The sequence below is a fragment of the Paramormyrops kingsleyae genome, chromosome 3 (genome assembly GCF_048594095.1).
Source record: "Paramormyrops kingsleyae isolate MSU_618 chromosome 3, PKINGS_0.4, whole genome shotgun sequence".
NCBI lineage: Eukaryota > Metazoa > Chordata > Actinopteri > Osteoglossiformes > Mormyridae > Paramormyrops > Paramormyrops kingsleyae.
The window spans coordinates 35,128,940-35,142,162 of record NC_132799.1 but is presented as its reverse complement, the minus strand read 5'-3'; the positions used below and the strand labels follow the sequence as shown (position 1 = coordinate 35,142,162).

Genomic DNA, 13,223 nt, shown 5'->3' with positions numbered 1-13,223 from the left:
TTCATAGTGGAACTATACATTATCTTGGAGAAGCTCTAAACCACATTTAAAATGCATAGCAAATTCTGTCAATTTGTAGCACATGATCCCTTGTATATGTGTCTCATAGGAGCGCAAAGATGGATATGAGAAAACTGAAGAATTGTTCCTGTACTCATACATGTATAGATGGTAAATGAAAGTCTTATATCTATCTATAAAGCTATAAAGTCAATACAGGGTCACCATGAGTGTAGATATCGATTCAAACAATTGCACACTATGAGTTGCAATAACTGTTCTCCTGCACACTATGGTTGTAACCCCAGTGTAACTTATAAAAACTTACTCCCTGATACACCTGTGTGTGTAAAATCCCTCAGAACAATGCCGAGGCTCCTTTGCTGGGGGAGTGGGAGTTACCTAAAGTGCTCTTTGGACTGTCGGCAATGCCGGTGTTATGATCACCCGGCGGGCAGGAAGGCAGCGAAGTAGGGGTTTCATTCCACAAAATGCCAGGGCAGGGTGAAGCATGATAAACAACATCAATGACAGACCTGGGGGTTTCAGACGCAGACTAAATACACAGAACATATCAGACTGATGGAAAACGGCTGGGCACAATCAGGGGAGCACACGTGGTTGATCAGGGGGCGTGGCACACATGAGGATCAGGGGGCGTGGCACACACGAGGATCAGGGGGCGTGGCACACACAAGGATCAGGGGGCGTGACACACACGAGGATCAGGGGGCGTGGCACACACAAGGATCAGGGGGCGTGACACACACGAGGATCAGGGGGCGTGGCACACACAAGGATCAGGGGGCGTGACACACACGAGGATCAGGGGGCGTGGCACACACAAGGATCAGGGGGCGTGACACACACGAGGATCAGGGGGCGTGGCACACACGAGGATCAGGGGGCGTGGCACACACAAGGATCAGGGGGCGTGGCACACACAAGGATCGTACGTGCAGGTCATGACAGCTGGGGCTCCTTTGCTGGGGGAGTGGGAGTTAGCTGAATTGCTCTTTGGACTGTTAGTGCTGCCTGTCCCAGTTCAAGATTCTCTGGAGCTGTTGGTATGACAAAAACTAGGTAACCATTAGGGATGCACCGGAGACAAAGGCATTATTGAGAAACACACTGATAATGTGTTGTAAACAGATATTTGTTCTACCCAAAGTGTCACGTTCTTATTTGGGAAAAATCAACTCCACGACTGACATGTCAATGTTTCTTCAAATCGATTCATATCATTGTGGATGGACACAAGATATAAATGCCCATTCTGTTTGAAACACAGGACTTTGATTCCACTAACTAGTGATTTAATTTGTTACAAATTATTTAAAAGAGAATGTTATGTAGTGTAGTCGGCCCACCAAGCTAGCGCACAAGAGGCAGCAGGCTGAGAGCTGAAACTCCAATACAAACCCAATCCCCTAAACCTATACATCATATTTGCTGTATGTATTGATTAGCTATGTGTTAATTCCTTCCATAAAAAAACAGTCGAAACATTGAAAAAAAAAAACTGGTTTTGTCTTGTGTGTCATGTCCCTGCATCTCTGCTCCCTTGTTCTTTCCCCATTTGCTAATTTGTCCTACCTCTCATTTCAGCTGTCATGTGACTCACTCCAGCTGCCCCTCACCTGCTCCCTCATTAGTGATGTATAAATCTCCTCCCTTTCTTGAGCTCCCCAGTCCAGTCATTAATGTTACTACCTGCTTGTGCTCCTGTGTCCTGTGCCTTGTATTCCTGCCCGATCCTCATCTCCCCATTTGACCCCTCGTGGTGCTTTGATTTGTGTTATGGTTTCTTTTAGTAAAGCCCCTTTGGATTTCCCCCGATGCATGCCTCTGTCCTTGCCTGCGACGTGACGCTGTGTTGCTGTTATGTAATTACAGTTATACAGTAGTAATTCATATATTTAGTGAATTGTATTAACGTTAACATCAACAAATGCAAATGCCCCATCATGTAAGATTATTCCCTTCAATTGAAGGATATTTTTCTGTATATGTTTAATGTAAATTGTTTGTATTTCCTATGTTAAACAGAATCTTTTGATTTATAAATCTTTTTTTTTCAGCTTCTGATTGTTCAGTGTCCCCCGGTTGAAGGGGGGGGATGGTTCAGACAATTCATAAAAGTTAGTTAAGGCACAATAATTGTATTGCCAATGAATATTAGGTTAGAAAATATGAATATAAACCACACCCACTTCCGGTCCAGTATCCGAATACAGATATAGATGATGACGTCGCTGTGCACCTTGACCATGACAATTACAAAAAAAAAGAAAAAAATTTCTCCAATGACCTACAACTGAGGGGAGTTCGCATTGCACAGTAAACCACAGATAAAATGTGGCGAGAGAAAGAGAACAGTTATAATTTTGTCTATAAGTTGATTTGTGAATTTCAAAGGTTGAGTGGAATTTGTGTCCCACACTACACTGTTAGAAAAAATGGTACCAAAAAAAGGCTTTGTACCTTTGCTTGTCACTAGGGCTGTACCTTCAAGGGTTTGCCTATACCCTAGCTGTAGGTAAGTGAACCGTTTAATGTACCAATATCGACTCTGAGGAACATGTCAAAGGTATAAACAATGTTAATGTACCCCCAATGATACAAAAATGTTACTCAGTGACAGCAAAGGTACAAATTGGTACTCTTTTTTCTGACAGTGTAGATCAGGGTCTATGCCCACAGCACTGTAGGATTTTTGAATAACCTTCCAGTGCACTCTGTGTCAGAGAGCCAAGGTGCATGATGTCATGAATGTAGTCCAAGAGAAAAATAGCCGCTGGAATGATGAAGAATGTCACCTGACAAAGCCAGTCAAATGTCAGACGGCACACATGATGACTGGTTATGATTTTTGAATGAAATGCAAAAAAAAAACAGCTGCCCCTTTTCCCACAGTGCACTTGGGCTGCCTTTTAATGCTGAGAAACCTGCCAAGAGACTTGTATTTTGCTCCTGAGGAGTGGATGGGCTGCTTTCATGTGTAGCCTTCTAGGAGACAGTCACAATAAAATAAAAATATTTTATAATCGGCAGTCATGATGTCGGTTTCAATTCTCCTCAGACAAAACAAACCACTAAAGAAGTTTTTTTTTTTAATGTACCCATAGTTTCTGGGCAAGGTGATTTTAAGCTGCCCCCTCTCAACTGAATGACTCACTTCCCCTTGTCCAGCAGTCCTGCTCTGCTGTCCCCACTCAGCTAGCCTTGGACAACGAGAATCACTCATTCCTCAACTCAAAGTTTACCCCATTTTCAAGTATGTGAAGCCCACCAGGGGGAGAAACAGTCAGGCGTGGACTAGATCCAGCATATTACAATTTCCATTCTCCCAGATGTCAGCCCAGAGCCAGTTCAAATAAACTGCTGTTCCAAACGAAAGGAATTCAGGATTACAAACAAACACCATCCGGCTGTGGGCAAAAGACCTCACAACAATGACCTTAAATGGAAAATACAGAGGAGCTGTTTCACCAGTCAAATCAAAGCTATGTTATACGGCACTGCTAGACTACAATCAATATATCTGATTTTAGTCAACAAGTGTTAATTATACATTTTGGATCAACTAGTGATAGCAAAGGGACGACAACATTTTTATATGTGTGTGCATAATTGTCTGCTGGCATATTGGTCAAAAGTATACTTGAGTGTGATATTACAAGGTGTATTAGTATCAGTGCAGCACTGGTCGATTAAAAACCAGCCCTGGATTGTTGTCCATACACACTTTGGCCCACCACACACAAACACACATGCCTACGATGAAATTTGGCAATAGTAGTTATTGGTATAAAAGAATCAGACCCCCCATATCTGAAATCAGTTACTAGCTGTATTACTAAGCTGTTATGTAAGAAAAATCCCCACAGGTATATTCAACAACAGTCATTTTAAAAATGACACCTTTTAATCAAATCGCTATGGTTACACTTATGTACACGGAGCAAGGCACACACCAAACATTTACTCGAAAAGTTAATGATGATCTTACAGACAGCAGAAGTAGCAGTCATGCCACACTTAGGTGAAAATGTGGTCCTAAATATACACCAGCTCACAGTAGCTTAGACAGATGCAATCGCACAGGATGAGTTGATACAGGGGAGTCTAATCGATTCAAGAAAAGAAGGTCCTGCCAGCCTCAGTTAATTGATGAACAAATTACAAACCAATAAAATCAAAACACTGAAAACCAATTACAGGTTACAAAGGTGAATCTGTAAAAGCTTTAATTTGCAGGATTTTATATTTATATTGTGTGATTTTAGGTAGCACTGCTGAAGCCAGTTGATTTTCTGGAATTTCTTTCATCATTCTGCTATATTTTCAACATTACAGCACATTTTATGGCTCAGAAACTCTTTGAGAACTGTAACTGTGATAAGGGCTTGGCTGAAATCTCCAAATTAATCATCTATCCATATTGGCCAGTGTAGTGGGTTGATGTGAAATCTGTACTACCATATTTTATAGATACTATGTTAAATATCATGTGTCAATATTAAATGTCAAAGCCACAAACACTACAGAAGTATACATAAATGCATTCAGAATTCCATTTATACAAATATATAAAATACAAAGAAATAAATACTGATAAATGTCTCTCTTACTTAGCACCCCATCAACACAAAACGTCATGTTAGGAATTAACTTGATATATCTCAAAACCAGGATATATCTCTTAATGCCTGTGTTTACATGTTATACATAGTTCATTATGACTCATGATCAGAGTAGGAGTACGTGGTACGTACAGCAATGAGTATGTGTCTGATCAGGCCTTAGACAGCCAGTGACCTTATGGCTTTTGCAGTGTATAGTGCAGTCAGTACAGTGCAGTTACAGTGAAGTGAACAGCATGCCAGTCGAAAGATTATTAGAGTTAAGCGCGTCCACCTTTCATTATGTGACGATAAAAAAGGTTTGAGTACAAATGTTGTCAAAGAGGCTAGGACCAATTGACATTGCATAAAACATTGAGTGACTTTTTCAGTTTTAGTGCTCAACAAGTGATTACCATTTCATCACACTGAAATGTAAAAAACTTGTAGATTTATTCATGATAAAACTTGAGTATCTATTACAAATAACCTGTTTCAAAAATTGAATATTTAACTGCAATGAAAAATTGTATGGAAGAATTTGAAGTTGATTAAACCGATTAGCGGTACAGAAAATGTAGATCTGGAGTGGGTCAGAGGTTAAATACCAGCATTTGAACCCTAGAGAAGCAGTAAACGCCTGTCCAGTTCGTGAAACACGTTCAAACCGTGATTTTGCCTTATTTAAAAAAATCCTCACAACATCATTTATTATTTGCTGAAATATTACTCAGTTCTTTAGCACAGTTGTAAAACCCCCTCCCATGTATTGCATTTGCATTTACTACAGAGTGTGGCTGCAAAGAGTTTATTTACATTAATGTATGAAATTGTCATATGATGAAAACATCGGAAAAATGTCAATATTGCCAATAAAAATGTTAATAAGAGTCAAAATTGTGTGGGGAAGAGCTGAACAGGAAGCATAAAGGTATGTCTCCGCTTGGTATTCCGTCTTGTCAAGGAAGGGTGGCCATGCTCAGACCAGGGGGGGGGAGCTGACATGGCCGGTAACCACGGTGATGGCAGAGCTAGTCGGAGAAGAGGCTGGCGAAGGACTGCCTGAGGCTGCGGATGGTCTCGGCCTTGGCCTCGTCCTCGGTGGTGCTGTCGTGGAGCAAGTCCCGGGTGTTGAGGGTGTTGGTGAGGGACCGGGACTTACTGGGAGAACGACAGGCAGGGTGGGGGGTCATTCTTTTCAAACCACCAATAGATTGACAGAGCACATTTATGATGTTAGCATAAACAAACGTAGTAAGAACTGCTGAAAGAGCAGATGATATGTATGACACTCAAAACCATGTCAACGTGATCTCCTAGAGTGTAATATAATGAATGGGGCAATATTGTTGCAAAAAAAACAAAAAAAAAAAAGTGTAATCGATTGATACAATATTTCTGTCCTTTGGCAGACAAGGCTGGCTGCTTTCCAAAAGCCGTCAAAATCCCTGCTATATGAGATTGATTTTCAGGTAGTTAAATGGTTTCATTTAATCTTTCACAGTCGCATCCAGCAAGTACTTCAAGTGCTTTGCCCAAAGGCAGCCAGCCATGCTGTGAATTCTATTTAAAAAAAGCGATTTCATTTATGAAAATAAATGATCCTACAGTAACCATGAGAAACCGGTGACATACTTGAGCTGAGGCAAATGCTTCTGGCTGGCTGATGCAGGAGGGAGAAGCCCAGGCTGGAAAGCCTGGCTGGGCGAGGTGGTTGCAGATCGGGCTCGTTTCGGGGACCCCTGGGCTGACGGTGAAGGGTTACTGGAGGCCGACCAAAGGGCACCTGCAAGGAAATGACACACATCAGCATGTAGAGGCAGCAAACGTGACATCACAAGCTGCAGAGTACCAACGTTTATACAGGCATTTAGCATTTGAGCAGAACTCGGATAACCAGCTTATTACCACAGCTACACCTCAGACGATCTCAGATGGTTACATCTTTGCCAAAACGCAAAGCATTTACCCTTTTCTACAGTATCTAAAACTGCTTTAAGGGTTATCACAGACTTAGTAAACCAGATTTATAAAATCATTCCATTTGACTAAACAATTTTAATGATTCAGCTAACTAATTTCCCAACAGAAAACATCTACCATCTCTGACTGTTTCTAAGTCATTATGCGATGGCCTTTTGGGAAGTTTTATATTCATTTCCGAGGACAATATATCCACTATCACACAGCCAGATGTTTTGTCTGTTACAGCAGCAAATTTTCCAGTTCAGGAGTCTCCAAGGTTTTGATAACACTCAACAACCTCTTTCCAAGACGGCTCCCTCCATGCATTCTTCTGACGGGAGTCAGGTGGTGTTTGTGGGAGCTTCCTGTCTAAGGGACCCGTGTGGCTAGGTTCAGCTGGAGGTAGAGCATTGGCAGCTTACCTTGGGCTCTTCTGGGCTGGGTCGTCTGTGGTACCTGGCCCTGGAGGAGACACGTGACCATTGCACTTGAGAATGACATCAAACCTCATCTTCCTACAAGCTGATTTCCACAAAGGCTGAATTTAGCTCAAAGCAGCCGTCGCCAGTTATCTTTATCTCTAAATGAGATAATATGCCTGCTGTAACGTTTCCTGATAAATTAATCCAGCCACACTTGATGGTTCGTTATGTGCGTGACGCCCCCTTTTGGTGAGCGTCATTCTCATGCCCATGAGTAAATATGCCATAGATAACTTAATCTTATCTCTGTGGGTCTTGGCAAAGCTGCTTCCCCTGTAAGGCACCCGGGACGCATGACAATGAGGAGGTGAAGGCGGAGACCTTGGCTGAGGCCAGAGGTGATGACGAGGAGTCCGTCAACAGGGCGGCCATTTTGTTGACCACCAGCTCCGCGATCAGTTGTCTGTCCTCCTCCACGTGCTCCCCTACCAATGGCATGGAGCTGTCCATCACCTAGACACAAGGGCAGGATATTTTGTTATCCGTTTGTCATGTGGATGTTTAATAGAAGCGATTTGGGTTGAGCGATTTGCTCATGGCTACAGCAGCCGGGTCCGTCTTGGACCTGGAACTGGAAACTTTTTTTCTACTTATCCCATCCTATAACAGTATGCCATCTATTACCCTAAAATCTGAGTGTTCCTCTTCCAAGTTCCATTAATCATCCATTATTTGCAGACACACATTGCTTAAATTACAGCTTAGCATCGCTACTCTTTCATGAGTTATTGTTTATGCATTATTCACAAGTACAGTTGACTTTTCTGGTTCCCTGCAGTCTGAAATAGTTTTTAACCTCCTCTTGCAACCACATATCCTGGCCAGGGGGGGCCTGGAGCCAATCCCAAGCAGCACAGGCACACAGGGGTACACCCTAAACACGACACCAGTCCATGGGACGTCATATAAAACACTGTGGGTGATCCAGGGACACTATGTAGCTGACTATGAGGGCATGTGTGGCTCAGTGAGTCACAGACACTGTGGTTGTGATCAGAATGTTGTTGGTTTAAATCCCAGGGTTGGCGAGGCCCTTAATGCCCAACTGCTCTAGGGGTCAACTGACCCTGCTTTCTCAATAAAAGCAACTGCTAAATTAATAAAGTGCAAAGCTAATTAGCTAGAAAAGAATGCAGTCTTCCTATTAATGAACAGTCTGACAGTAATATCTAAATAGCGCAAGAAATGAAAATGCATTCATTGTAATAATGTTGTAACAATGCATACGTCCTAAAAACTGCTGATCTGCTACAGGGTCAGGTGCAGGGATCACCAGCCTTTTTGAAACTGAGAGCTACTTCACAGGTACTGAGCCATACCAAGGGCTGCCAGTTTGAAACGCCCTCTTAAACTCATCTAAACTTCATATATAATAAACGTGTTTTAAATGGTTTTTTTAGACATTGTCAATTTCAAATCTATATAAATGCAAATGTGATTAAAGAAGAATAGCAACAGGATAAAATTTTAGATGCCGCTCACTGGTGAGTCATGCTATTTTTAGAACAGGTCCACGGGCGACTCATGTGGTCCTTGGGGGCATCTTGGTGCCTGCGGGCACCATGTTGGTGACCCCTGGTCAGGTGTGTAACCGAAACCCAGACAACATAGGGTACGAGACATGAGCACACCCTGGCAGGATAATGTAGTCGCAATGAAGCAAAAATGTTGCACTTAGGGAATGAATAGTACAGAAATTCAACAAAAGTTTCCTTTAGTGTGTTTTCAGCCATCTTTTTTATTTTTATGGCATTGCTGCAGTATGGCCACTAGAGGGAAATATTGGGCATGTATTTATTGACAGCAATGACTGGGTGTGCTTTTCAAAAACACAGTACTGTATATGACTACAACAGAGTAGTAGAAAGTTTGACACAGTGGGGGGGGGGAGGGTGCCCTGCTAAATTATTTAATCACAGAGGTCTGTTTATTGAGGGGAAGAATGCAAATTAAATATTGGGGGGTACATGGGTTCCCCCGTCCAACCTCCAGATTCCTAAGCCCATGTATGACAAAGTTGTACTTTATATGTAGAAAATTATATGCAAGTTAGATGTGGTCAGAGATGGACCACAGTATGTACACATAGTGTAAATCAATACATCAATCAATCCATCCATCCCATACCACTTAGCCAGTTCAGGGTTGTGGCGTACTGTAAACATGACATCATCACTTAATGACCCGTAATGTGCGATATAGTACCAATGTACCTGTTAAGTACAAGTCAGGGCGGTTAGCACTGCTGCCTCACACCTCTGGGACCCGGGTAAGAGTCTCTGCCATGGCTCCATGTGTGTTAAGATTGCATGTTCTCCCTGTGTTCTTGTGAGGTTTCCTCGTTTGGATACACATTCAGGGATCCCATTTTGATATGAATTTAGGGATCTCATTTGGATACACATTCAGGGATCCCATTTGGATATGAATTTAGGGATCTCATTTGGATACACATTCAGGGATCCCATTTGGATATGACTTTAGGGATCTCATTTGGATACACATTCAGGGATCCCATTTGGATATGACTTTAGGGATCTCATTTGGATACACATTCAGGGATCCCATTTGGATATGAATTTAGGGATCTCATTTGGATACACATTCAGGGATCCCATTTGGATATGAATTTAGGGATCTCATTTGGATACACATTCAGGGATCCCATTTGGATATGACTTTAGGGATCTCATTTGGATACACATTCAGGGATCCCATTTGGATATGACTTTAGGGATCTCATTTGGATACACATTCAGGGATCCCATTTGGATATGAATTTAGGGATCTCATTTGGATACACATTCAGGGATCCCATTTGGATATGAATTTAGGGATCTCATTTGGATACACATTCAGGGATCCCATTTGGATATGAATTTAGGGATCTCATTTGGATACACATTCAGGGATCCCATTTGGATATGAATTTAGGGATCTCATTTGGATACACATTCAGGGATCCAATTTGGATATGAATTTAGGGATCTCATTTGGATACACATTCAGGGATCCCATTTGGATATGAAATTAGGGATCTCATTTGGATACACATTCAGGGATCCCATTTGGATATGAATTTAGGGATCTCATTTGGATACACATTCAGGGATCCCATTTGGATATGAAATTAGGGATCTCATTTGGATACACATTCAGGGATCCCATTTGGATATGAATTTAGGGATCTCATTTGGATACACATTCAGGGATCCCATTTGGATATGAATTTAGGGATCTCATTTGGATACACATTCAGGGATCCCATTTGGATATGAATTTAGGGATCTCATTTGGATACACATTCAGGGATCCCATTTGCATATGAATTTAGGGATCTCATTTGGATACACATTCAGGGATCCCATTTGGATATTAATTTAGGGATCTCATTTGGATACACATTCAGGGATTCCATTTGGATATGAATTTAGGGATCCCATTTGGATACACATTCAGGGATCCCATTTTCATATGAATTTAGGGATCTCATTTGGATACACATTCAGGGATCCCATTTGGATATTAATTTAGGGATCTCATTTGGATACACATTCAGGGATCCCATTTGGATATGAATTTAGGGATCTCATTTGGATACACATTCAGGGATCCCATTTGGATATTAATTTAGGGATCTCATTTGGATACACATTCAGGGATCCCATTTGGATATGAATTTAGGGATCTCATTTGGATACACATTCAGGGATCCCATTTGGATATGAATTTAGGGATCTCATTTGGATACACATTCAGGGATCCCATTTGGATATGAATTTAGGGATCTCATTTGGATACACATTCAGGGATCCCATTTGGATATGAATTTAGGGATCTCATTTGGATACACATTCAGTCTTTCAATTGAGGCATTATTTGATCTCGGTTTTCTGTCAACATATGAATGACTTCTGTGGTCATGTCTGATCTTTTTTTGCCCACAGCTGACCTGCACACACACACACCCTGTCTACTCAAGTTTTTTGATTTTATAAAACTGAGCCAGTCAGACCCCAGTCAGGTATTGCTGTAGGTAATGTTACTGTCTAGGGACCAGATCTGTCCAAACTATTGCCTGAATACCTGAATTCATAACTAATTAAGGCCAAGCTTGTAAAAGTATTTCGGCAGGAATTACATTGCAGGGCTTCCACATCCTCTTACTGATTTAAGCTACAGTGCTCCATGCTGCCTGTGTGGTAAGTGGTCATGAATATTGGAGAAATGAGCCAAGCGCAAGGTGGCACGGTAGCTTAGTGGAAAGGACTACTGCCTCACCCTCTAGGGTTGCGGGTTCGAATCTGTTTGCTGTTTGTGTGTTCTCCCCATATCATGTGGGGTTTCTTCTGGTATCCCAAAGACACTCAGGTTTACTGAAGTCTCTGATTTATCCATCGTGCCTTTGCTCTGTCCTCTAATGGACTGACATCCCATCCAGCGCGTGACCCTTACTAGCCTAAGTGGTTCTAATATGGATGGACAGTATAAATATGAATGATGCTGCTGTCATATAAGCACCCATGACACTCAATAAGGGAGGAAGTCATTCATAAAACTGTACACACTGATCAGCAATACTGAGCATACAGCTGGACTTTAGAGCTACACACAGTCAATTTTATTGTGTTTGAGAAAGATTTAAGTGCAGGGTTCACATAAAACCTAAGCATTTATTTGTTCTGTATGGGAGATTTCACAAACACAGAACATCGTCACTAAGATGAATGTGAGTAGGGGCTGAGACAGGGCTATTATCTGCATTGTTGCAGTTATCTTTCATTCCCAGAGTTTTGTTTATATATCTCATGTGTTTTCTGTTACTCCCAACAACACAAACCAAAAAGTTTTGCCAGCTGTTGTAGTGAGAGAGCCAGTGACGCACATCTGTGTATCTTATTGGGCATGTCCCTTTGTGTGTGTGTGTGTTTAGGGGCTGGTGTGGCTGTATATCAATAGTTCTGCATCGATAGTTCTATATCGATAGTTCTTTTGACCATATTTCCTTTTCCCTCCGTTGCATGTTCCCCTGCTGTGGCCCAATTCTGGCCGATATCCTATTAAATACCCACATTATGTGGTTCTATCCACTGAGCCCTTCCTATAATGAAATATACAATGAGACCATGGCATGTAGTTCATAAGACTACAGATAGGGGGCACAGTGGATCAGCAGGTAGCACGGCATGTCGATGTCAGAATGGGATGACATGCAGGTAACGTAGGAGACCACGGGAATCAGCCAGCTCGAACCGCACATCTACACCGGACTAAATATAGACTTTGAGGAGAAAGCAAACAGACCTCGATGATGTAGTCCTTGCCGTCTTTCCCATGGACGGCTTTCACCGCGCAGATGTCCAGACCTCCGAACATCTCAGCGCAGGAGTCCACCCACAAGCGGTACCTGCATCCAAGCAATGTGCCCACGCATCAGTCACCTGTCTTATTAATGTCTAGCGATGCAACTACCAGGTATTTTCACCTTTGAATATTAAATTGAATTTTTTTCCCGATTATTTGAATTTTTGCACAACATTGTCGCTACTGACATTTTGAAAATGTACCCATTCTTCAGGGATCTTTTGGCACCCTCGAGCACTGCCAGGAGCACCGTGCTGACTCGAACCCATCATCTTTTCTGTTTAGCTACTCGTGTGTTATGTGTGTGTTACTTGCGAGAAGAGTTGTACTGGCACCATATTATGGTCAGAATATGAACTGCACATGAATTTTGAATACTAACCAATTACTAAAACGCGGGTTTGTCTTCTTAAATCATTTTTATATTCAAATTGTTCAAATATTTGTTGTAGTACTAGCAATGCCCATTTTCTATGGAACTCAAAGAAGAAAAGTATTAAATATATATTTATTGGGATGTTGAAAATTGTGGGTCCAATAAAAAAATTACAATCCTTAATGAAGAAATATGTAGAACATACAGAAGTAAGATTCATTTAGTGATAATCCACGAAAAGGTGAAGCCTGAGAATAGACACTGCAGTATGGCCTTAAAACGGACTGAACTGCTCCTGTGGCAGACGATGGCATCGCTGACCTGTCTGTCATCGCTATCTGCTCCAGCATGGCGGAGCCCGTGTTGGCTTTCCAGTTGCCAGAGATGGACGTTCTCCTGAAAAAGGCATGA

General features: G+C 41.9%; 1 protein-coding gene across 2 annotated transcripts in view; it reads right to left on the bottom strand.

Annotated features, from left to right (window-relative positions):
• Nucleotides 1-3,893: 3,893 nt before the first annotated feature.
• LOC111845671 (synapsin-3-like) overlaps nucleotides 3,894-13,223 on the bottom strand; it is a 67,070-nt gene continuing 57,740 nt past the window's right edge. For both annotated transcript variants that reach the window (XM_023815256.2, XM_072710203.1), the window contains exons 9-14: nucleotides 13,134-13,208; nucleotides 12,377-12,479; nucleotides 7,394-7,525; nucleotides 7,013-7,052; nucleotides 6,261-6,411; nucleotides 3,894-5,786 (exon numbers count right to left, since the gene is read on the bottom strand). In XM_023815256.2, coding sequence (XP_023671024.1) covers nucleotides 5,657-5,786; nucleotides 6,261-6,411; nucleotides 7,013-7,052; nucleotides 7,394-7,525; nucleotides 12,377-12,479; nucleotides 13,134-13,208 — 631 coding nt within the window. In that variant the 3' untranslated portion in view covers nucleotides 3,894-5,656. The remainder of the gene's footprint in view (nucleotides 5,787-6,260; nucleotides 6,412-7,012; nucleotides 7,053-7,393; nucleotides 7,526-12,376; nucleotides 12,480-13,133; nucleotides 13,209-13,223) is intronic.